Raw genomic sequence first — 26,698 nt, 5'->3', positions numbered from 1 at the left:
CCCATCCCTCTGTAAAAGTTTTCTACCTTTTTAAAGCATTTTTATTTTCTGATGTTCCCTTACCTGACATGACCAGACTCAACTGAATAGCATTTCTAATTCTCCCATGCAGACATAATAATACAAATATAGAAAAATTAAAAAGTTAAAAGCTAAAAATACAAATAAAGCTAAACTTATTTCACCCAAATCATGTGCTTTAGTATTGTTTTGTATTGTAATCGCTTTTGCATTAGAACACTACACAACATTTTTACACTTTTTTTTTCTTTTTGTCCCACCCTTCTTACATTCAACAATTAACACCTCTTACCCCCCTATCCTACTTTAACTCTGCTAAGATTTCATGTAAAACTGTAATGTCAACCCTGTGTTACTTCACATTGTAACAAGTCTAACAGGAATATGCACCAATGGATTTTTCTTATTTTAATTGACTTGTGTGTGTGTGTGTGTGTGTGTGTGTGTGTAATTTTACCTTTTGCTTTTTTGACTGTATTTTCACTGCAGTCGTGGATTTCTTTTGTCATGTTGTTTAATACCATCGTTCTTCAATAGTATTACATAAATGTAAATGCATTGTCTTTGTATTATATTGCTGTTCATGGAGCTTTTCTTCCTGGGACTCCATTGAAAATGGGCTCTTCTTGGCCCAATGGACTATCCTGGTAAACAAACTGTAACATAAAATAAAATAAACACTACCCCATCAGCATTTCTATGCAGAAATGGGCACGGCGAAAGTGACTGACATGGCAAGGGCGTGTGACGTGGCATGTTAATCATGCATGATTGACAAGGCATGCAGATTTGCCAGTGTCATCGTGAATATGCATTGTGTGGTCATACTGTGTCGTTCATACATAGTGATTCAAATATTGAAAAGCTATAACTAAAAATAAAACAAAATTGATTTTACCAAAGTCACTGTCTGTAGTATAGTACAATATAGTAGCTTTTGTAAGGGGGAAAGCCTCCTTGCACCACCACACCCCCGCTACTTAAATATATCAACTCTGAGATCACACTTCTTTGAGGAAAATGGTAAACAGCCATAAACTACGCTTAGACACCATGTACAGACCAGTAAATAATGGCGTTCACTCATACACAAATTCCTTGTCATCAGAATGCACTTTCTTAATTCAACATTTTGAATATTCATATGGTGGACTCAGATCTTCTTATGTTTATTCACACGTATAGAAGTGCTAAACATCATGCTCATGGTGTTGGGCAGGGTTTGGGCAGTCCTTACTACTGTGCATCTGGTGGGGGTAGTGTTCTAATACAAAGCCCTCCCCCTGTACCCCCCATCAGGGTTACAGCCTCATCCCACGTTACAGAAGTAGCCTAAAATTTTGAATGTATTGCATTAATTTTATTTTTTTATTTAATTAACGCTGACAGCTGTTCTACTGGCTTGTTTGTCTGTATCTTCATAAAATTACATATACCCAGTAAAGACCCCTTGTTGGGCTGACAACACATTCTGTATGTATATCTTTATCTATATAATATAATTTTGCATTTTCGTACCTCTCAACCTCAGTACAAGAAATCTGGACAAAGCCCAACAAAATGGGGGGACAAAGTGTCAAAAATAGGGAGAGATTTTAAATATTGCTCTTATAAATTTAGAAAGTTGCAAGAGTAACAGGGTTTGTTTGACATACCTTTTCTGAAGGATTTGAAGTCTGAAACTCCAATGTATGTCATTGCTTAGTGACTTCAATTGCCATATTATCCTAATGATTTGCCAGAAAACTACAAATTTTATGAGGAACAGATCAAAAATATGAGCCGAAAATCTGTACAGTTCAAAGGTATTAGGTCAGTTAATGCGCAGTTAGAGCAGCATGCACATTCAAAAAATTTGAAACTACAATTCAATGTTTTGAATATCAACTGGACACAAGCTGATTTAAGTATACTTTTCTCTGCACTTATTTAAGATTTGATTCAGTAAATATTGTGTCTCTGTCTATCTGCAGTTATTTCTCCCCCCCCCTCCTCCCTGTTTTCTGTTGTGGTGTTAATCTTGGTGGCTTTGGAACTGCCCGCCCCTGCTGTAAATCTGTTTTTGCACACTTCTCCTGGACCCATCTCATTTGCTCACTCAAGTGAGTACAGTGAGATCATATTTTGATTTCAGATACTCCTACCAGTCCCATCTCCTCTGCTGTGTACAGAGAGAGCAATTGGGAAGGACATTCCTATACTTCATCTGCTTTACTGTATTTGTGTTTCTTCCTACTTTATTACCTTATTTTGCTTTTGCCGCTTCTTGAAAGTACTCAATTGAATTTATTCTGCTGCCTTTATTACTGTTTGTTAGCAGCCTGATTAAATTGTAACTATTATTCTAAGGCTTTTGGTTTAAGCACTTGGGCTTCAAACAGTTGTTTTACATTAAGAAGGTTTGTGGTCTGCGCTGTTGTGGTAGGACAGGTAGTGTACATAATTCTAAGTTGGGAACTGCTGATTGAAGGCTCAGTGTCAGTTATTCTAAAAGTGTATTAGTTCTGGGTTAAACACTTGGGCTTCAGGCCTGTTATTTTACATTAAGAAGGTTTGTGCTCTGCACTCTTGTGGGAGGAGAGGCTAGATTCTGCCCTTCTGAGCTGGGAATTTCTGGTTAAAGGCTTATTGCGCATGCTTACTTGAACTGTTTCTTTATGAAATCGGTACACTTTGTTTGCTGTAGCATAGGCCTGCTGGATCTAGCTTTGTTTGTATAACTTGTGCACTGATCCAGGCCGTCTTTTTTGGAGAAGGTTTCTCTGTACCCTAGTGGCAGGAGTCTGCAGTTAGAACTTGTCTGATTGAAGACTGCTGGAACAGGGCTCAGTTTTGAGCTTTTTAACTGGTTAATTGGGTATAGTGTTGTTTTGATTGTATCTGCTCTATTTTCTGAAACAAATATATATATATATATATACTTGTTTCCCACCTTTCTGAACTAGTATAGTCCAGTTTTTAGGTCACTGCTGAATCCAGGGCTGTGTTATAAGTTTCTGTGTTACCCATATCTTACTTGGATAGAAGGACATTTCACTGTCCACCTGTGAGAGAGGGGAGCTTTGAGCAGCCTATCTGTCCCTGGAGGAGTGGTTTCAGCCCAGAAGTTAGTAGTTTATTGACCATTTTGGGCTAATTTCTATCTCTTTCACTTCACTGCTATAAAATCCACATTTGCACAGTTTTTGCACTTGTATTCCGCTGAGCAAGTGCCTTCCAGGTGTTTTGCAGAGTCTACAGCAGCAGGGAGACAAAAGAGAGACTTTGGAGTAATTAAGTATCATGTTTCTGCTTTTCTTGCTGTCTTAACTAATTCCGCTTAAAAAGCCATTTTTTTAGCGTTTCTATGATTTAAAAAGTTTGTTATTGCTATATATTGTACTTATTTTTTGCCTGCACTTGAATCAAGTAATTTTTGTCTTTAAATAATCTGTTTAATTTTTGTAGGCTACACAATAAAGTGTGATAGCCTTTTCTGTGCATTTAAAGAGTTGTTTTGATTGTATCTGCTCTATTTTCTGAAAAATATATATATATACTTGTTTCCCACCTTTCTGAACTGGTATAGTCCAGTTTTCATGTTATTGCTGAATCCAGGGTTGTGTTACAAGTTTCTGTGTTGCCCATACCTTACTTGGATAGAAGGAAGTTTCTCTGTTCACCTGTGAAAGAGGGGAGCTTTGAGCAGCCTATCTGTCCCTGGAGGAGTGGTTTCAGCCCAGACGTTAGTAGTTTATTGGCCATTTTGGGCTAATTTTGATTGTATCTGCTCTATTTTCTGCAAAAAAAAAAAATATATATATATATATATATACATATATATATACTTGTTTCCCACCTTTCTGAACTAGTATAGTCCATTTTTCAGGTTACTGCTGAATCCAGTCCTGTGTTACAAGTTTCTGTGTTGCCCATACCTTACTTGGATAGAAGGAAGTTTCTCTGTTCACCTGTGAGAGAGGGGAGCTTTGAGCAGCCTATCTGTCCCTGGAGGAGTGGTTTCAGTCCAGACGTTAGTAGTTTATTGGCCATTTTGGGCTAATTCCTATCTCTTTCACTTCCCTGCTATAAAAAACGCATGTGCTCAGTTTTTTACGCTTGTATTCCGCTCAGCAAGTGCCTTCCAGGTGTTTTGCAGAGTCTACAGCAGCAGGGAGAAAAAAGAGAGACTTTGGAGTGATTAAGTATAATTTTTCTGCTTTTCTTGCTGACTTAACTAATTCCGCCTAAAATGCCATTTTTTTTTAGCATTTCTGTGATTTAAAAAGTTTGTTATTGCTACATATTGTACTTATTTGCTGCCTGCACTTGAATTAAGTCATTTTTGTGTTTAAATAATCTGTTTAATTGTTGTAGGCTACACACTAAAGTGTGATAGCCTTTTCTGTACATTTAAAGTGTTGTTTTGATTGTATCTGCTCTATTTTCTGAAAGAATAAATAAATAATATATATATATATAAATAAATAAATAATATATATATATATATATATATATATATATATATATATATATATATATATATATATATACATATATATACTTTGTTTCCCGCCTTTCTGAACTAGTATAGTCCAGTTTTCAGGTTACTGCTGAATCCAGGGCTGTGTTACAAGTTTGTGTGTTGCCCATACCTTACTTGGATAGAAGGAAGTTTCTCTGTTCACCTGTGAGAGAGGGGAGCTTTGAGCTCTGTCCCTGGAGGGGTGGTTTCAGTCCAGACGTTAGTAGTTTATTGGCCATTTTGATCTAATTTCTATCTCTCTCACTTCCCTGCTAATAAAAACCGCATTTGTGCAGTTTTTGCACTTGTACTCTGCTCAGCAAGTGCCTTCCAGGTGTTCTGCAGAGTCTACAGCAGCAGGGAGACAAACGAGAGACTTTGGAGTGATTAAGTATCATTTTTCTGCTTTTCTTGCTGTCTTAACTAATTCCGCCTAAAACGCCAGTTTTTTTAGCAAATCTGTGACTTAAAACGTTTGTTATTGCTACATATTGTACTTATTTGCTGTTGTAGGCTACACACTAAAATGCGATAGTCTCTTCTGTGCTTTTAAAGTGTTGTTTTGATTGTATCTGCTCTATTTTCTGAAAAAATATACTTGTTTCCCACCTTTCTGAACTAGTATAGTCCAGTTTTCAGGTTATTGCTGAATCCAGGGCTGTGTTACAAGTTTCTGTGTTGCCCATACCTTACTTGGATAGAAGGAAGTTTCTCTGTTCACCTGTGAGAGAGGGAAGCTTTGAGCAGCCTATCTGTCCCTGGAGGAGTGGTTTCAGCCCAGAAGTTAGTAGTTTATCAGCCATTTTGGGCTAATTTCTTTCTCTTTCACTTCCATGCTATAAAAAACGCATTTGCGTGGTTTTGCGCACCAGGCAGTGCCAGTTAGCTAGAGTTAAACTATTCTCAACTCCACGAAGTCTACTCTTTAATTTTCCCTTAGAACTAGACAAACCTCAACTTTAGCACTCAAAACCATTCCTTTAACAGTCAAGCACTTGCTTAAAACTCATAACAAACACTAATTAACCCTAGCACTAGACCCCCTATACTATCCAGAAGGACAAGGCTCTCTATTTGTCTCCACCAGCCAACCAGAAAAACAGCTTACTCTACCTATTCAGGCATGTCCAAAGGGCAGTTTACGGTGTACTCTCCAGTCCAACTGGTGAATGTGGGCATTTTGAGGCAATGTTACAACTGCCTCATGTACACAGAAAAACCACTCCTCCTACCACCAAACACCAATATATGCGAGAGATGCAATTATACAGCCAAACTGGAGGCAAAGCTCTCTCAACTCAAGACTGGAACAGACAATCAAGAGAAGGGTAATACTTGCAACACACCACTTGTCTCACATAGACCTAATAAACCAACACCGGCAACTAACACACATGAATACATGAAAACATATTCAGAGGTTCTAAATAAAAATATGCAAAAGCAACAGAGACCTCCAAAGCAGACATCCAAGCAACCTCCACACCCCATCACCAACCATGAAACACATACTTCACATAATCAGTGTACCACGCAATCACAGACCTTAAGGCAAAATAACATACCCAACACACTAGTAATAGGTGACTCTATAGTTAGGCACACTGATGTCCCACTAACTAGGCTGGACAAGGAGAAGGTTACAGTTAGCTGCCTGTCGGGCACCAGGATCCGGCACGTAACACAAGCACTCAGGTCACTCCAGAACAAGTACAAATACGACTCTGTCATTGTCCATGTTGGTGTGAATGACCTCAGACGTACCTCCCTGGACTACAAGAAAAGAGCTCCCTGATCATGTAGCCCAGGCCGGTATGACCCTGACCCCGAGTAGCATCCTGCCCTCACCAAGAATGATGCCACAGTATAAAGAAAAAATGATCACTTTCAACAATTGGCTAAGTTTCTGGTGTCATTCAAAGGGGATCCAATATCTGTCCGCCTGGGATGACAAGTTCGATAAGCCACGTTGCATTGCAACAGATGGCTTGCACCTGTCACCCTTAGGCTTTCAAATACTGGCCAAGGCTCTTGCCGCCCCCATAGTGCCTTTTTTAGGCAAGGCTCAAAAGACAAACCCACCACCATAAATAGTACAAGTAACCAAAAACTGAGGGTAATGCTACTCAATGCCAGAAGTCTAAACCTCAAAATGCATGCACTCGAGGCACTCCTCAGTATGGAGGACATCGACATCTGTGCAGTAACAGAAACCTGGTTTAAGGCTCCTGAGAGCACCCCAGCACTACTAGGCTATAACTCATACCATACCTTTCGGCCACAGAACCAGGACCGAAACACAAAAGGCGAGGGTGTATCCATATTCATCAAGGATACCCACACCTCCAGGTTAGTGGCGCAGCACAATGCATCAGAGATCATCCATGTGCAACTAACAACGAGCAAAACTGCAATCCAAATTGTAGCTTGCTACAGATCACCCACCATGAACCCCATTCCGCATTTCTGGAGACACTGGGAAATATGAAGGTCCTACCAAACACCCTAATACTGGGTGATTTCAATTACCCTAACATAAACTGGGAGAACTACTCAAGTCCTAACTCCCTTGCCCAATGCTTCCTAGAATTTATAAACTCGAATTCCCTGGATCAACTGGTCAACACCCTCACCGGAGGGAACAACATATTGGACTTGGTCATCATCAACATGGGCGACCAGTGTTCCACACCAGAGGTCAACCCCTAGCTGGTTAGATCAGACCATAGACTAATCACTCTGGATATCCACATTCCGCCCCCACCACCAATCAAGGAAACCACCGTGAAAAACTTTTCAAAAGCAAACTTCACGTTACTTAAGACTGAGGTGGAAAGGTTCACAGCCCCCATGCTAAAGGACAATATTATCCAAGCTGCTGAAACCTTTACAAAGGCACTCTATGAGCATCTGCAGGAATGCATGGATCGTGCTATCCCAAATAAAACCAAGACTCACTCCTCCAAGAAAAGGAAACCAGTCTGGTGGTCCCCTGCCATAAACAAGCTATACAACAGAAGGAGGAAACTAGTACAGAAAAAGAGTAAAACCCAAGAAGGAAAGACATCCCTGATCAATATCTGCAAGAAACTATGATCCCTCATTAAATCATCCAAGACTAGATTCGAAAGAAAAATTGCCAATGACTCCAAAGATAACCACAAAGCATTCTTTGGCTATGTCAAGAACCTAAGTAGAAACTCTCAGATCTGCTCTGAGTTAGTGCAAAATGGCACAAAATACACTGAACCGACTGACATTGCCAACATTCTGGCAGACAGGTTTAGTGCAAACTTCACCACCCCCTCACCCCCTAAAGAGCCCATAACCATACCAGAAGAATGTAGGGCCCCGTTAATCACCGACAAATAGGTTAAAACAGCCCTATCCAAAGCCAAAAACACAGCTTCAATGGGACCGGACGGTGTCCCAGGCTGTGTCTTACAAGAGCTCCAAAATGAACTAACCCCTCACCTAAACACACTGTTCAAACTCAGCCTCTCTACAGGCTACGTACCCACAGAGTGGCGCACAGCAACAGTTATCCCACTCTGCAAAGGTGGAACCACAACGGACCCGGGAACTATCGCCCTATAAGCCTGACTAGCCTGGTCTGCAAGGCTATGGAGCATATCATCATGGAACTCATTAACAGAGACATTGGGAACCTCCAAACCTTGGACCCTACCCAGTTTGGCTTTGTTAAGGGCAGATCATGCCTCCTAAAACTTGTTGACCTCTTTGAGACACTTACCAAGGCATTAGACGAGAGAAAGGAGGTCCACACAGCCTACCTAGACCTGGCAAAGGCTTTTGACACCATTCCCCATTCTAGTATTACAGACGAGCTATCCAGCTTGAACATAAACCCCTATGTCACGAGATGGGCTGCCAACTGGCTCATGGATAGAACCTAGATGGTGAGAGTTGCAGGTTCTATGTCCGACTCTAAACCGGTTACAAGTGGTGTTCCCCAGGTCTCAGTTCTAGGACCCCTCCTGTTCTGTATATACGTCTCAGAGGTACAGGCAAGCATAGGAGGACTATGGCTGACCAAGTTTGCAGACGACTGCAAACCAAGGGCCATAAATGATTCGCCAGCTGATACAGACACCCTCCAGAAGGGTCTCACTGAAACAGATACCTGGTGTCAAAATCATGGCCTCAAGTTAAATGCCGAAAAGTGCACAGTCCTCCCCTTTGGAAAAAATAAAGTAACTGCGAACTACCACATAGGTGGTAGTCCCCTAAATACAGAAAATGTAATAAGGGATCTGGGGACCCAAGTAGATAGTAATCTCTCCTTTGATAATCATATTGCTAAGGTGGTTAGAAAATCCTTCTATGTGGCCCACCTAATCACAAAAGGGTTCGCATCTAGAACAAATGAGGTTATTCTCTACTCATCACTCATTAGCCCAGTCATAGAATACAACGCCCCACTTGGGATGTACCTTACAAGACACCTGCAACAGCTGGAAAGACCACAAAAGTACCTCACCAAGAGGATTGCCTCAAACAGATGCCCTATGCAGCCCGACTCAAGAAACTCTAGTTGTACTCCGTTGCATACCACTTACTCAGAGGTAATATCTGCCTGACACACAAGGCCATGTCCAACCCAGAAGTGATGGACATGCTCCACCTAAAAAAAAAAAAAAAAAAAAAATCCCAGAGAGCCACACGCTCTAGAGATATAAACCTCACCAAAGCAATAAATAGGACATGCTGGAGTGATAGATTCCTGTCCCAGAGACTCCCCATGCATTTGGAACAGGATTCCAATATACATCAGGTACAGCCCCCTCACTAACACTCTTCAAGAGAAACCTTTAGGGGTGGATGGGAAACAGAAAATTTACTCCGGAGATCACTGCAGTGGCGCAGGGAACTAATGGCTCTGCTGGACACAGGCACAGGGAACTAATCTAAGGGGTGGCGAAAGCCAACACATTCTGGCTAGGCTTTGCCTAGTACTTCCCTATGAACCTATATTCATATTGCTGAGGAAAGCCTTCTTATGTTTACTCAAACGTACAGAAAGAATAATAAACGGTTTTGCGCAGAGGTTTGGGCGGTCCTTGCTACTTCGCGTTCTAATACAACAAACCTCATAGATTGCAGCATCAATGTTCAATTCACAGGAATGAAGTGATGTTTACAGCTAAATAAACAGTATGACCAATAGAAAACATAACGAAACGGAGGTTTTGGCCCCTCAGAGGAAATACCACACACGTAACAGATAATGAAACCCTCATTGATATTCCAGAAAATATAAAAATCTAGTAACAAATCAAAAGTCATAGCCGGTCTGTAAAATTAATGTTCACTAGAATTATATATTTTACCACACCACCGACAGTGCCCTTAATTATGAGACTACGGAATCTAGCTTTGCGCTTCCGTTAACTACGCTGCATAGGTAATAGCGTAAGCAGCGTATCCTGTCACGTTTTACGTGGCAAAGTAGAAAATAATGTAGTAAAATGTTTCTGAAAATTAATCTTCAGGTTGTAACACGTTGTGGACAAGTTGGATTAAATGTACTTATCTGCTTGTTTTGATTAAAGCAAAACAAGGAACCAGAAAGCATAAAGAGAAAGGAGTATGTAACATCATAATTGGTGGTTGTTTTCACGGAAGTCTGGGCTGCTTGCTGCTAAAGTGGCCTTTATACACTCCATGGACATGGCGCCTAAGCACGATTTACGTCCTCTTTGTGGCTGCAAAGGAATTCGGTCGTGTCTGTTATGTGAAGCACAAAATAGCATAGAAAGACCGGAGTTCAAAAAGGTAAGGGTCACCGTACAACTTCATAGTGCAAGAACTCTGCACAAAGTCAAAAATGGGGGACAAAATCCTCAAAACACGTTTTAAATATTATTCTTATAAACTTAAGTTGCTGGAATAATAGGACTTGCATTACCATGTATTTTTTCGAAGGATGTGAAGCCTAAAACTCAAATGTCTGTTTTTATTTGATGACTTCAAACCTTCGTGATTTGCCAGAATGAGGAACAGGCCAAAAATATGTTGACATTCATCAAAAATCTGGACAGTTAACAACTATGCATATAGACAGGTTCATAGATGTGTACTAGGCTATTGGCCCTGGGGCTTTTACAAGCCTAGTCCATAGAAGTGCCCTGGCATTGTGCTGCCTGTTGTTAGTTCCCAGTTCCTGTATCAAGTAGAGCCACTGGAGTGATCCCTGGGGTGAACTTCTATTTCCCATCCAGTCATCAAGATTTCTGTTAAAGAGGGCTAGTGAGATGCTCTGCTTGACATGTATGGGAAGTCTATTCCAGAGCACGGGCAGTCTCTGGGTTATGAACCTGTCCCTCCAGCATGTTCTGTTGATTGTGGTAATGAAGTTGAGGTCTCTGGAGCGTGTGGTGCAGGAGGATTGGGGTTTCTTTAGATGTAGTATTTCTAACAGAGCTGGGTCAGACATGGCTTTGTAAGTCAAGCAGAGATCACCTCTTAGTAGATGATATGAGACGGAGAATAGCGGGAGTTTTTTGAGTAGTCCGTGTAGGACATTTGTTTAGGGTCTAGGAGCCTCTTCGTGAGGTACTTTTGTGGCCTCTCCAGCTCTTGCAGGTATCTAGTGAGATATATGCTAAATGGGACATTTATGCTCTATGATTAGTCCAATGAGGGAAGAGTAGAGAGAAATGATGACCTCCTTCTTTCTGGATGTAAAACCCTTAGTAATGAGATGTGCCACATAGAAGGACTTTCTGACCATAGTGGCAATGTGGTGGTCGAAGGAGAGGTTGCTGTCAACCTGTGTCCCCAGATCTCTTGTAATGCCTTCAGTGTTCAGTGAGATCCCATGGGTGTGGTAATTAGTGGGGACTGAGTTTTTCCCCAAAGGAGATGACTATGCATTTTTTGGCATTAAGCTTAAGGACATGGTGAGTTTTTCCCCAAAGGGGATGACTATGCATTTTTTGGCATTAAGCTTAAGGCCATGGTTTCGACCTTGGTCATCAGTCTCAATAAGGCCTTTCTGTAGGATGTCTGCATCACTTGGGGAATTGATAATGGCTCCCAGCTTGCAGTCGTCTGCAAATTTGGTCAGAGTCCCTCCGCGTTGGCCTGGACTTCTGAAAGTAGATGCTAAACAGGAGAGGACCCAGGACCGATCCCTGTGGGATTCCACTTGTGACTAGTTGGCAGTCTGACTTGGAGTTTGCTACTTTCACTATGGGTTCTATCTGTGAGCCAGTTTGCAACCTACCTAATGATATAGGGTTGATGCCTAGTTTGCTGAGTTTGTCAATAATTCCTGAGTGAGGAATGGTATCAAAGGCCTTTGCCAGATCGAGGTAGGCTGTATGAACTGCCTTATCTTCATCCACCACTCTGGTGACTGACTCCTTTCACAAAACCAAACTGTGTGGGGTGTGGGATCTAGAGTTTGGAGATTCCCTATATCCTTGTTAATTAGGTCCACAATGATGCGCTCCATAGCCTTGCATATCAGACTCGCCAGGCTAATGGGGTGATAAATTCCAGGGTCTGCAGTCACTCCTCTTTTATGGAGAAGGATGAATGTAGCAGTGTGCCATTTGGTACGGACAAAGCCTGAGGTGAGGCTGTGAGTTAACAGAGCACATAGATGTGGTGCCAATTCATTTTGTAATTCATGCAGAACACAGCCAGGGATATTGCCGTGTTTCATGGAAGCTGTATTCTTGGCCTTGGACAATGCAGCTTTAACCTGTGCTGCAGTAATGCTTGGTGCATTCTTCCGGTATTGAGATTGGTACTTTGGGGGAGGGGTAAAGTTGGCACTGAATCTGTCACCAGTATGTTGGCAATATCTGTTGGCTCAGTATAGGAGGTACCATTGTGCAGTAACTTTGGGCAAATCTGGGTATTGCCATGGAGAATCTTGATATAACTATAAAAGGCTTTGTGGTTGTTTTGTCGTTTGCCGCAATTCTGCCTTCATAGCTGGCTTTGGAGATTTTAATGAGGGATCTTAACTTTTTGTTGAGGCCAATAAGGGAATTTTTCCAGTCTTGGGATTTCACCTTTTTCTGCAACAGTTTCTTCCTTCTGTTGTAGAGTTTATTAATGGCAGGGGACCACTAGACTGGCTTCCTTTTTTTGGAGGAGAGCGCCTTGGTTCTGTTGGGTACAGCTAATTCCATGCATTTATGTACGTGTTTGTACAGTGCATTGGTGTATGATTCTGCAGTCATGCATCTATTTTCCATTAGCATGGGTGCTGTGAAGTTCGCCACATCTGTTTTTAGGAGTCCAAAGTCAGCTTTGGGGAAGTTTTTCATGGTAGATACCTTTGCGGGGGGTGTGGGTGAGATGTGATTTCCATGGTGATTAGTTTGTGGTCAGATCTAACCAGGGAGGAATTGACTATTGGTGTAGAGCAATAGTGGCCCATGTTAGTAATAATCAAGTCAAGGATGCCGCTTCCTCTAGTGGGGATAAGAATGAGATGGTCCAGGGCATTGGAATTGATGAAGTCCAGGAAGCGTTAGACCAGTGCATTGGTGTATGAATAGTTTTACCAGCTGATGGAGGGGTAGTTGAAGTCACATAGTATGAGTGTGTTGGATTGGATCTTAATAGTTTCCAGGGTGCTTAGCAATGTGGAGTGAGAGTCTTGGGACATGGTTGGGGACCTATAGCAGGCTACAACTTGAGTCGCCGTCTTACCCAATGTTAGTTGTAGCTGGAGTATCTCAGATGCGTTATGCTGGGCTACTAGTCTGGAAGTGTGCATATCCTTTATGAATATGGAGACACCACCGCCTTTGGAGCTTCGGTCTATGTTCTGGAGCCAAAAGGTGTGGAATGAGTTGCAGCCTGGTAGTGCAGGGGTGCTTTCTGCTGCCTTAAACCAGGTCTTCATTACAGCACAAATGTCGATGGTCTCCAGGTGGCAAACCTCCGTTTTGTGCACCCACTTTTTGTGCTACCTCAAATCCTTGGGTACACAAGTAAATTCTATTGGCTACCGACTTTTCTTGACATATTCCCACAAGTTTCTTACTTTAAATTATACGGGGTTCCTATTACCTTATCGAGGTTTTACAACTTCAAACGTCATATGGTCGAACCCATATGTTCGAAGTTGTAAAACTTAGAAAACTTTTCTTTTTTAACTTTTAGGTATTCAAACTGTTGTAAGCAGGGGGGCAAGCCCCCCCACACCCCCTGCTCTTTAAATATACCAACTCCGAGATCGCGCTACAGTGTAGTAAAGGGAAATCTTCTCTTTCTGCACTGTACTGCGGTCTCAGAGTTGGTATATTTAAAGAGTGGGGGGTGCGGTGGGCTTGCCCCTCTGCTTACAACAGTCTGGTAAGTTTTTTTCTTTCTTTTTTTTTACAAAACTTCGAACATATGGGTTCCGACCATATGACGTTCAAAGTTGTAAAACTTCAACAATGTAATAAGAACCCAATTATACGCACAGCATAATTTTCAACTGTCCACAATTTTAACTCTGATTTTAGTTCTGGTCCTCTTAATCCCTCTTAAAGCTGATAACTTTTGGAGAGAAGTTGGTGAGTTACACTTAATAAATAATGAAACTAGTTAGTTATAGATTTCAGAAAACTGTGTATTAATTTTACGTTACCTGCATTACCTAATAGTACTAAAAGTGCCCATGTTTATTTCTGAATTTGGACGTAGTGATTTAAATTGATGATTAAAACCTGCCAGCTGTCAACCTGCAGTCTGTAAAATGTGGAAGAGTAAGTACATCACACTGTGGAAAATATGGGTAAAATGTGGAATATTTAGTACATACCCTTTATGTGCCCATATTTTTACAGAAGACATGGTTGTCTTATATTTTTGATCTGTCCCTCGTACATTTTTTTTTGTTTTTCTGGTCAAATTATTGATGGTGATTGAAGTTACTAAATAATGACATAAAATGTGAGTTTCAGGCTTCATATCCTTAAGAAAATGCATTATGCAAAAACTAGGTTATTTGTGAATCTTTGCACTCTGCTAAAAATAATGCCATTTGCAGAAAAGGTGGCAAATTTACAGTTGATAAATAATGCCAATAGTTAATTATAGACTTCAGAAATGTATATTAAATTTACATGATTTAGTTCTGTCATTCTCAGGTTAATAATACCAATATTTTAAAAAGTGTCCATGTGCATTTCTGGATTTGGGTGTAGTGATTTAAACTGGTGATTAAAACCTTTTTCTGTATGCTTTACAGTCAGCTGCTAACCTTCTACCTGCAAAATGTGGAATTAGACCTCTCACAATGTGGGAAAATGGGCAAAATGTGGAATATTTATTACATACCTTTTACCTCTCCATGTATTCACAGGAGGTCTAGATTTTTGCCTCATATTTTTGATTATTCCCTCTATAGTTCTGGATTTCTCCCAGACTGGTTGAGCTAATCGGGGAAACTTTTAAAATATTAGTACCATTAGCTTTAGATATTGAGAGAATAACAGATTGTGAATTAATATACATTTTCTGAAGTAAAAGAAGTGTATATGTATCTAATTATTGCCATTAATTATTAAGTAAAAAATGCAAATGGGTCACCTGTAATAGGGTGGAGTTCTTGTTAGGATCTCCAAATCTGTACAAGGAGCTTGTCCTTGTCAGAACTAACAAAGCAGAGAAAGTTGAGCCTTTAAGGCTCTATATCCTTATCCGTTTATTAGTGTGGTGGTGTGAGTACCACTCCATGTGCCAAACCTCCAGGAAGTAGGTGTCCAGGATAAGCCTTTATAATCCTAGGGAACAAGAGGGCCACTGCATTACAGGTGATCTGTTTGCATTTTTCGGGATAGTCAGATTAGAAGGGCTTATCCTGGACTTCCTGGAGTTTTGGCACCTGGAGTGGAATCCTTTGATCTGACCTGTCTCGTTCAGCAATTCGATCACAGCTACAAAAAGATCTGCACTTTACTTTTGGTTAATCAAGCACAAGCATTTACTTAACCCATACAGAAGCAAAAGTAGGCTCTTTGTGACCTCCAAAAACTATTTTCATCAAAGACCTTGGCAGTACCTCAATAAAAAATAACTTCCTTTTAAACATCTGGGATTATGTTTTGACCTATTTTTTTTAATGTCCAAAGTAATAGTGGGGAAAAGGAGGAAAAAAAATAACTTGGTGTTCTGGGCCAGGAAAATTTTCCCCTTTCTAAGTATGCCAGCTAAAGCTTCAATAAGCAAAGGAATGATGCCAGCACAACTCTAATACATTCAGTCAAATCCACATTTTCAAAGAAAAATGCCACCACTATGCAGTCCATTGAAAACAAAATCTACTTGTTCATCTCAGACACTCCACCTCTTGAGCATCACTGCATCACCTTTGCACAATACAAATGGCTACCAGTATAACAGAGCCAGCCTGCTGTTAGGCGCTTTCCTAACCAAGCTATTAAAGCTTGATTTTTTTTTTTCATACCTGGTGCAGCCAAACTTCACTCAAACATTATCTACACATAACCCCAGGAACATCTCCCAACTGGGGTCAAATGACTCCCATTTGAAATGTTGACATACAACAGATTAATATGTCACTGTCCTCTTTATATACCTTCTGTAACAGTACAACAGCTTTTATTCTTTGAGCAGCACTCATTTGTGTCTGTCTCAGAGATTGTTTTCAGTATACTAAGGAATTGTACAGCTGCAACCAAAAAAGTAGCTAAATTGCAGGCCTTTGTTCAAAGTAACTTTTTGTAGTCAAGACGAATTGACAGTTCCCTACTCCCACACCTTGGTAAATGTGTTGCTATTTTTATAAGAATTACAAAAACAAATATTTTCTGCCTTTTCTCTAAATGTCACAGGCATCTTTGATACTACATTTAAGTCACCCTAAAATGCAAAGTAGTATAAACCAAAAATGTAAAGTTTAAAGCTTAGCATTTCAATACTGTCATGCTCCTTATGTAAATATGTCAAAAGAGGTGACAAGTGTCTTTCATCTGTTTTGCTATGAAAGGCATGGCTACATTAGAAGCAGTTGTGAATCAATGTAAGCCCTCTTCCTCTGCAGTAAAGACAGTGGAAAACACTCTTCCTCTGCAGTAAAGACAGTGGAAAACAGTTTCACACCTCTGTCTTTTTTACGGTAGCTGCTGTCTGACATCAGCAGGACTAATTATAAATGTAAGACTGTCAGCAGTACCCGACTACAAATTTCTCTGTCTGTGGTATGTCGTGCAGTTGTAAACAAATTCCTCTGCAAACTATATGAGCAGTTAAGCTAAAAGAAGTGGGTTGTCTTTTCTTTCCTTTGATTTCAAGGGAATGTAATGAATAAGTTTTATAAAGTGCAAGCAGGTTTCTGGTACCTTCACAATACTGGAATCATATTGTAGGAAGAAAAGCAACCTATGAGTTGAATGAAACTGTATGAGAAGGTGGAATTTTCCTTTAATTAGACAGTATCTACAAGTAATTAGGAGTGCTTGGTGTACTACACTGGTAAATAAATGTAAATTAAAATGAGAGTGGTGTAATTTTAAGTTGTTAGATGACTGCTATAGGAGTATGGTTTTGGAGTTGCATTTTTCCTGCACTCTACCCCACTGCCTATTGAATATCGGCCCACCTCCCCAGCCAACTGATCCATTTGTTCCCCATCAGTTAGGTGAGGATCGACTGAGAGAGGCCTTATTCAGACAGCCATTAGTGGCAGTTTGAAAATTGTATGCTTTTTTATTTTTATGTCCTACTCTCCACATTACATGTATGCTGGGAAGGGGGTGTGTGCAGTGGTCTGATTGTGAAGGTATCCTATTTCCTGTGCAAGGGCTGTTTCTCCCAGCAGGCCTGTCTCTCCCTCCTGTTACATGAACAGTGGTTTCCCTTGACATCATCAGGGAAATTGTACCCCTCCCCACCCCATGGGAGAGGCAAGCAGGTTACACTTCTTCATTCCTCCCCCTCCCTGCCTGGCTGCTCCAGTATTGGAGTCTCTAACCAAACCCCGGTCACTGTATCTTGTTAAGGACTTCATCTTTCTGTGTGCAGAACCAAGCTACACAGTTAGTTTTAGAGTTGTGGTTCATCTGGAAAGAGGTTCTAGTAGAATGAGAGAGGGAGAGAAGGGGGGGGGGGTAGAAAAATGGATTTCTGATTTTACCAAGCAGGTGTGATTCATTTTTGCAGGTAAAACAGGAACTTATGCAAATTTATCAGGCGAAAAAATGGAAAACACTGGACCTTGATTACATGCATGTACATAATATTGAATGACATTGCTGTGTGAAGTCTTCTGTCCTCCATAATCTCCACATGCTTCTATGTAAGCATTTCTATGTACATATTTTTATGTGTACTGTTAAAAAAAATGCAGAGAACACTTGTCCACAACCACCTATGAATCCCACTTAAAGATAACAGAGACAAAATAAACTCACCCTTGGCCTTAAGCAGTTTCTGACTGACAGCTATGAACACAGTGAGACAATATTTTGTTTACTTGTTTGAGTTTTAGAACTAGTGTTTTTTCTGTAGTATTGTGTTCTTGTGGGTAAAATGGTATACCTTCCTAATCTTCCCAACTGGTACTCGCAGGAGTAAATGGTAATAGTCGTGTCACTGAAGCAAAGGCAGGGCAGTTAATAATTTGAGAGAGAAAAATCTTTGCAAGCATATTTATTTATTTATTTATTTTATTTTATTTTATTTTATTTTATTTTACATTTGTTGACCGGGCTAGTCCAGCTGGATATATGTCCATTTTCAATGGAGGCCCGGGGAGAAAAGCTCCACAAATTACAACAACATAAAAGGTCAAGACAAAGACAATAACAGTATAATTTGGTACATAAGAAGTTTTAAAAATTATAGTACATGCCTAAGATCATATATTTTATATTTCAGTAGGAAAAAGGAAAAAGTTATCCAAGAAGGGATGAGTAAGACTAATACATTTGCATTAGAAATGATGTAGTACAAATCTTTATAACACATTACAAAATTAGATACACCTAGTAATTTATGATAAGAGATACTAAGGTCTCACAAAAACCTAAGAAAGAAAAACACTAGAGATCAATAGATAGAGTGTAGAAGATCAGCAAACAAGGATGGATTTCTAGTGTTATTTAACACATAGGTTGTGATACTATATGAAGGTGTTTGATCATTCCACAGTATATATTATAACCGTGTCAAGGTTTTAAGTCCCCCTGTTGTGGTTCTGAGGATCTAGATTTTTTGAGGTGGCAGCAGGTGTCTAGTCAGATACATTCAGGCAGGGCATTGTACTTTCGGATAGGTCTAATGTATACTTATATACATGAGAAAAAAATCCTAAGGAAGGTTAAGCTCACTAAAAATTAGTGAGACAACACAAGGTCATGATCATGGGAGGCTAGGAATTGTGGGAGTCTAGTTAATAGGTACTTAGTCTGGGTTAACACAGAGGCATAGCCAGTGTGATTTGAGGTAGGTTTTAAGCTTGCTTTTAAATAAGCTGACAGGATTTTGAGGTTAGCTGGCTTGGGAGGATGTTCCAGGCTTTACCTACTGTATTGGAGAACAAGGTGTTACCAGCTAAGTTGTTGGATTTTGATATTTGTACAAGTAGGTTATTAGCTGAGCGTAAGGTCTTGAGGTTATTATAGGGGATGACTAGGGATGTAAGTATGGGTATATTTTGAGGTAAATATAGGATCTTATGGGCTACTATTAATTGATTGAAAAGTATTAAATTTGGCAGCTTTAACCATCCTAACTGATTCAGATTGATACAGTGATGAGTTCTATAGGAGGACCCAGCTGCAAATCTGGCAGTATTGTTGTAGGAGGATGTAGGTTTACTCAGATTACTTCTACATATTTTGGTATAGATAGGGGAGGCATAGAGCAAGGTAGAGATGAGGTGGGTACGAGCAATAGTAACCCTGGCTGGAGGTGTAAGAAAGGGTTTTATTCTATAGAGGGAACCTAGTTTCTTGTTTACTATTTTTATGGTGTTATCAATGTGAGGTTCAAAGGACAAGTTGTTATCTATTAGTACCCCGAGTAGTATTATTAGGTTACTCGTCCGGACAACACTTCATGGAGAAACATAAAACGTATGTAATGGATGCAGATGCAAAGAGATTCCGATATCATTGTCAGAGTGGGCCTTATGTCAAAGTAGAGCAAACCAGTGGTACTGGCAGCATTTTACCTTGTAAAATAATGAAGACTTGCAATTTTAGCTGCATGTAACATCTGTGTATAGTGGCTTATCTTTTGTAACATTTAAAGGAAAGACAGAAAATAGGTCTGCTTCTAGCAATAGCAGTAATCCCACACATTTGGTGGGATGTAAGTGCCCAGATTAGGACTGCAGACCTTTTGACTGCCACAAGTTGTGAACTACCTCCTTCATGTAAGTTTTTGAAAATCTCATACTATAGGGAGAGAGCAGCATTCTACACTGCTGAAGAGGGGGTGGGAGACTGTCAGATGTTATACGCTGCTGTCTAGCTATGTTACTACTTTAATGTTTGAAAAGATACAGAAAAACTGTAGCATGGTCCAATATTCTCCATTATTGCCTCATCTGGTAGGAGTAAATAGCACCATTCCAAGTGTCCATTATAATAAGTGGTTATTATCTTCTAATTTGTTACACCCAAAAATGACCTTACTAGAACAGACATAGTGACATAATAATGCTGTATTGTCAAGGTTTTTGCCTTCCTGATGTAATTCTGTTGGGGGCACAGTGCACTTGTGAGAACAGTTATTGTAGTTAATATCTCTTCAGTAATTTACAATGGCAGTACTTTTTCCTTATGCATTGACAGCCCCTGGCAAGTACATCTAATCTGTAATCTTAAAGTGGCATTCTTTATTGATGCTGTTCTCTTACACAGCATGGAGTTGAATGTTAGTTTGAAATAATTTTACTGCCTATATTCAGATCTAGAATTGTAGTTCAAAGCTTTTCTGACTGGGGTGTGAGAATCTGTGACTGATAAAGACAGGAATAAGTGATTTGCAGTGAATATTTAGATTCAAAACTTTTTATTGACCTTGTAGTAAGAAATATTGACGAGGTGGTACAGCGGTAGGGTTGCTGCCTCACAGCAAGAGGTTCTCCTGTTCGATTCTTGGCTGGAGTGCCTTCTGTGTGGAGTCTGCATGTCCCCCCCCCCCCCCGCAGTCAAGTGGCCTCCAAAAGACATGCGTGAATGGACGTGCCTTCGCTGAAGGTTGGGTGTCAGGCTGGCAACTCTGCACCATAAAAATCGACTGCCAATCATTGGTGGACTGGAGTTCCTCTGTGGCGACCCCTAATTGGAAAAAGCCGAAAAGACAAATGACAAGTAAGAAATATTGACTGCCTGATTACTTTTTCTTAAGGTCTTAAAATTTGTGCGTTATAGCTGCCTTCCAGCCCACACAATATTACAGATGCTGTGAGATTTCACCAAAAACCAGACTGTTCAGCAGTAATGCTTTGAAGCAAAAACTAGTATCACTACTTCACAGTAACGTTATTCATTTAGATCACTTTTACATTAGTCCTTAATACTAGGACTTTACAATTATATTTCCTGTATGTCCAGCTTGACTTCTACAGCTCAGGATCCTTCCCCCTTGGCAAAGCATATGCCCAGCTTCTGGCATGTCCATACCTTGCAGAGTTATTTAAACTTCTTTCTACTCCACCTCAGACCTTTCTTGCCAGAATTTATTGGAGATTCTTCATACTGTCTTTCATTAAGAGTAGTAAGTGTTTGTAAAACAGCACAGTCGGACGGCTTTAGAGCTCGGGAGACCAGAACTACCACAATGGGGAACCTGTTCTTTTCCTTAGTTTTTGGGCTTAAATCTTTTGATTTCTTTCTAGACAACCTTATGTCAGAGACCAAAAAGAGTAGATTCCCGGTAGACAGATTCCATACAAAGATTACCACAGTCATTGTGTTTTCTGTTTGGGTTTAGACTGCAATGTCTAGAACTGTGGTGTCTGCCAGGCATTCACAATTAAAATTGTTCTGAGTGGGTTGCACACCCTGCATGACTACCTTGAATAGAAGAGGTTTGAGGCCTTAGTACAGTCTGCTGTGCATCTATTAAGATGTCTGCTTCCTCTGACCTGCTAAAAAAGAAGGCAAGGAGAAGGTGGCTAGGGATGCGGCAGACACAGCAGCTATGCCCAGGGTCCTTGGTTGGTCTGATGGGGCTGATTCCATTGACCACCTTTAACAGCCCCAGGTCCTAAAACCAAAACTTAGAGTAAAATATTGTCTCTATGTCATCATTAGAATACTTTTTATTGAAATTGGCTTAGTGAGACAGAACCACAAAGCCAATTTTAATAAAAAGCATTCCAATAGTAATAAAAAAGATTAGTATGGAGAGTAGGAAAATTGAAAAAAGGTAGTGTAACCATGAAAACTTGTAAATCGGAAACACACTAAGTAGAAGTCAAAGCTACCAGCAGCCCAGTTAAGAAAAATTGACAGAAGCAGAGGCAGCAGGCTCCACAGGGTATAAGGTAAGCTTTTCCAGAACATAGCAGTCTTTGTGCCCTAATGTGAAGGATGCCTTTCAAAAACTGTTTTACCTCCAGTCAAAATGATAGTTGTGGATTCAAAGGGAGACCATCAAAAATAGCTGACAGATGAGCTTTAATAGAAGAAAATGCAATTTAGCATTGAGCAATACAAATGAAGCGGTGTATTAGGAATACCAGTCTGATTATGGTGCCAAACACAGAATCAAAACCTTTAAGAAACTTTCTTCCAGTTGGAGACTTGAGATTTTCAGGTGTTTGATTTTCTAGCCTCCTGTAAAGCCTAAAGCACATCTTCAGAGGATTGGTGCTTAAGTGGAATTAAGACTATTATCATGCAAAGAGTTGGATTTAGAATCTGTAGGTTTAGATGAAATAAGGAGCCTTTGTCCTGTGAAAGTGAGTCCATCTTCTTGTGAGGTAACATGCAGTGATTGCTTAAGGCCCAAATGCTGCCTAGCCGAAAAGGGAATCTCCAACAAGATTTATCCTACTTGACCTTCAGAAGGACCTTTTGAAATCAAAGGAATTGCAGAGAAAGTATAAAGGACCCCCTTTTCCAAGGAAAGGTCATAGTGTCCATTCACCACACCTAAGGACATGGTAGTCTTGAGCAAAACAGCCTGAGCTGTCAGTATATGGAGGCAAAAAAAGCTCTTATCTGTGAAGTACCTCACCAGTGGGCAGTGTCCAGAAAGACCTCTCTGTTTAAAAGCCATCAGTGAGGATTGGTTCAAAAGGTCTGCTACTCTGGAGAAGAGAAGAAAGTCCGTTACTGTGTTTCAACCTGAGGGTATAGAGAGAGTCTGGAGCAGAACTTTGTGGGAATTGCAATTTCCCAAGCTATCAAAGCCAGACTGCAGAAATAAGACTTTGTGCCCTCATGCTTGCTGATATAGCACATAACTGTGATGCTGTCTGTGAAAACTCTGAAGAGAGGCCAGAATCCAGAGGCGAGTCAGAGCCCGAAGAGCTCAAATAACTGCTCTCATGTCCTTCATGTTGAAGTGGTCACTTTTTTTTCCTTGCAGAACCATAACCCTTGGACCCTGATGTCCTTGGAATAAATATCCCATGCTAGATCCAAGGCATCTGTGAATAGATCTTGCCAAGGGAAAGGAAACTGAAGAGACACTCCTAGTTTGAATGAAACATGTTTCTCCACTATGAAAACCTCTTGATGGAGGGTAGAAGAGGAATTTGAAAGGTTAATGGTTGACAATGCGGAGTCCAAACAGACTTTAGGTAATTGATCTTATTCATAGGGACCTTGGCACAAGAAATCATATGAATCATTAATGACATGTAGCCTAGAGATCTCTCTTGCAGTTGCCCTATCCAAAAAAAGAAGTCTGGCAGTAATTTAATAGGAAAATAACCTTGTCCTGTGGAGGAAGAATTATTATTGACACTGTACTGATTCTGGAACCTAGGACAATCTGATCCTGAGACTGAGTTGAGCTTCATGTTCAGCATGAACCACATCCTGTACCGAAGATGTATCACAAAAGTGCAAATGAGTCAAAAGAAGTTTTTGAGTAGGAGTCTGACAAAATAATCTACATAAGGAAATAATTGAATAGTTCAAAGCCTGCAGAAGGCAATTACTAGAGCTAGGAGTTTTGGTCTTTTTGCTGCCCCAAGGGTTTTCACAAAGAGTAAAGCAGAGAAATTAAAGTAATATGAAGTCTCACACAAATGCAAGAATTTCCTAAAATTTGGGTGAACAGGAATATGAAGATATGTATCCTTTTAAATCCAAATTCGCCATGAAAGCCTGTGGAAAAATCATTGGAAGCAAGGACTGAATGGCCAATATTTTGAAACTTGGGACCTTCAAGAAAATGAGGTCTCCAAGTCATTCCTTTTGGGGAGTCAGAAACATTCTTGAGTAAAAACATGTTTTCCATAAGTGAGGTGAAATGAGTTCTATTTGTGTCTTGAGAAAAGAGGTATTGGAGAAGAGGCAAGAAAAATCTGGCTTTTAGTTGGCCTTCCAAGATATTTTGCATCTTCCCTGAATGATGGACAGAACCCATTGGCCTGAGGTTATCTCCCAAACTGGTAGAGAGACTTTGAGAGAAAGGTACCTGAGATGAGTTGAGGTGGGATGTAGCTAGAAGAAGATAAGTCACAAGTCGTATGACTTGTCTGGAATGGAAAGCTTAGAACCTCTAACTTTGGGACTTCTTGTGAAACCTCCTACTCTGAGGTTTCGTACCCTTCTGAGATTTCAGATCCTTATTCAGAAAAGGACCAGCTTTAGAAGGATAATTTCTCTGAAGGTTAGGAACTCCTCTGCAAAGCCATGACATTTGGTAGCTATATTCCATTTTATGATTGTAGTGAGATCTGAAGCTTTAACTTTACTTATCCTAATTTTAAGGTATTTAAAAGAAATGTAAGTATTTTTTAGATTGATATCTTGGTGTTAGGAAAGCAGCTGTAGTAGTTTTTTGGTTGCATTTTAATCTTGACTGTTTTGTTAAATAAGAGGTCCATGGCTCTTGATGCCCTGTATCTTGGATAGCAGTCCAGCTTTTGGGGCTCTGTTTGTTTATTCACCTTTGTTGTTCAAATGCTTGTGGTAAGCTTATGGCCACAGAGTCAGTCCATTGATAAGCTCAGACAGGTTACCAAGTATTGGCGGTAGATTAACAGTGTCCCTCATTAAGATATTATCCCCAAATATCCTAGGTAAAAATTTGCAGTCGCCAAGTAAAGCATCTCGCCTGGTTTTAAAGGTTGTCTGGGAATTGATGTTTGATATGTAAAGGTATCCTATTATTAATGTGGAGATAGTTTTAGGTCTCTGTTAAAAATGCGGGGTTGGTGTTAGCACTGGACTTAGAAACTTGTAAAAGACTGACTAAAGGGATACTTTTTTTTTTTTTTTTTAACTTTTTGTTTTACAATTAACGTATACATTTTGAGTATGAAATTTAAAAATAAATCAACAGCGCTATCACTTTCAAACAATCATCAAAGGTATTTGGCTCTGGCAGAGAAATCTGCTCAATTTCCCTGCAAATGTCAGAAAGGCACGGTGATGCAGTTGTTTTCCAACATTTCGTATGCACTTCTTTGCAACTAATAACAATAAATTCAGCAACCTGAATGAAGGAAGTTCCAGTCTTGAAGGAAGTTGTCACCCAGAAAATACTGTTCCATGGTAATCTTCACATATCTGTCCAGATGACAGGAACCAGTGCACTTATCAAGCCACCAATTTAATAGAAAAATAAACGCTTATTTTTTTTTATTAAAGTGTTGGTTTGATAAGTGCACCAGTTCCTGTCATTTCACACTAGATTGTTGGTTATACGTTCTTGTAAATAGTGTGTACCCCTTTTCAAGTGGTTATTCATCCAGATAGTATCACCTATGTTCTGTAATACTGCTTTAAAATTCTCCAAAATATGACCACCCAAAAAAGATGGCTGCAGTCCCCAATGTCCCCACTATTACATCTCAAGCACTTTGGAGAGACATTGGATTAGATTTTGTGCAGCCTGGCATGAGTATAAAAATATTTAAATAGGAAGTACAAGCTGAAGAATCTACATTTTCTCGACTTTGCAGCATACCTGGGGACTAATAGTATTTTCCCATACACATCTTGATCTATTTGGACATTAAGCTGCTGTGTTCCCATTGAGTTTAATATTTGTTGTGGCATTGCGAGGAGTGATAAGTATTCTGTATAGGTGGCCAGTGATGCCTTTTAATGTTGTACTCTCTTTGCAGATTGTCTGTTAACCACAACACCCAACAAGGTATGTCTCTACTTGAGACAGAGGCTAGCTTATGGGTTTTTACCCTATTAATTAACCTATTACAAAGATCTTAAGACTCCTGTCATGCTTTTAGAAGTAAAAGAATCCCAGGTTATCACTGAATCACCCTCCAAAAGTTGCTCCCCATAGTTGCAACCACTTGCATTATTTTAATTGCTTAGTGATTGTAAACAAATCCACCAGTGCCTTGTGTTATCAATAGAAGAAAGTCTACAGTCCATAAAGAATTAGTTCTGTCAGCCTTCCTGAGCTGCTTTAATTGATGAAATTAATACTGTTGAATATCCCCTCAAATGGGAAAGCCTGCACTTCAGCAGCAGACTGAATTTCTCTGTAGGAGAGCAATGTGGGAACTTCAGTATGTTGTACCACGTTGCCCATTTGTCTAGGTTAATAAAATCATAGAATACTTTCTGCCTGATTGCTAGTGGATATAATTCCAGGTCTGGGAGACTCTAAGCCCCTTCCAATGTCTGAATAGTAAGATGTTCCCATCTAACACTCTTTCTCCTGCCCATGTAAAATGTCTCTGTAGGGATTTAATACTGCTTCAGAACTCGTGTGCAGAATGGAATTGGAAGAGCCTGCAAGGCATAAAGAATCTGAGGAAGAACAAACCATCCAGTAGCGATTTATATTTTTAGACATATCTAAACAGGATGACTTTCAGCTACCCAAGGAACCCTTTATTTTCTCAAGAATTCTGTTATAGGTTGCCTAAACAGTCACCTTCAGGGTGGAGCCCATCTGTACTCTTAAGTGTATAATGGAGTCCAAGTTACTTAAGAAAGGATACCAACTCTGATTGGGGTCCATAGTTAACCTTTACTACTACAGGTTGATCTTGTAGTAAGACAGACA

General features: G+C 40.0%; 1 protein-coding gene across 2 annotated transcripts in view; it reads left to right on the top strand.

Annotated features, from left to right (window-relative positions):
* Positions 1-9,916: 9,916 nt before the first annotated feature.
* Positions 9,917-26,698, top strand: part of ALKBH4 (alkB homolog 4, lysine demethylase) — a 76,012-nt gene continuing 59,230 nt past the window's right edge. Inside the window, exon 1 of one of the 2 annotated variants that reach the window (XM_044053857.1) lies at positions 9,917-10,321. In XM_044053857.1, the coding sequence (XP_043909792.1) occupies positions 10,211-10,321 (111 nt within the window). In that variant the 5' untranslated portion in view covers positions 9,917-10,210. The remainder of the gene's footprint in view (positions 10,322-26,698) is intronic. The other variant, XM_044053856.1, reaches the window with a different exon arrangement.

This window comes from Protopterus annectens, chromosome 13.part0, assembly GCF_019279795.1.
Source record: "Protopterus annectens isolate FY-2018-M chromosome 13.part0, PAN1.0, whole genome shotgun sequence".
NCBI lineage: Eukaryota > Metazoa > Chordata > Ceratodontiformes > Protopteridae > Protopterus > Protopterus annectens.
This window is presented reverse-complemented; position numbering and strand designations above follow the sequence as displayed.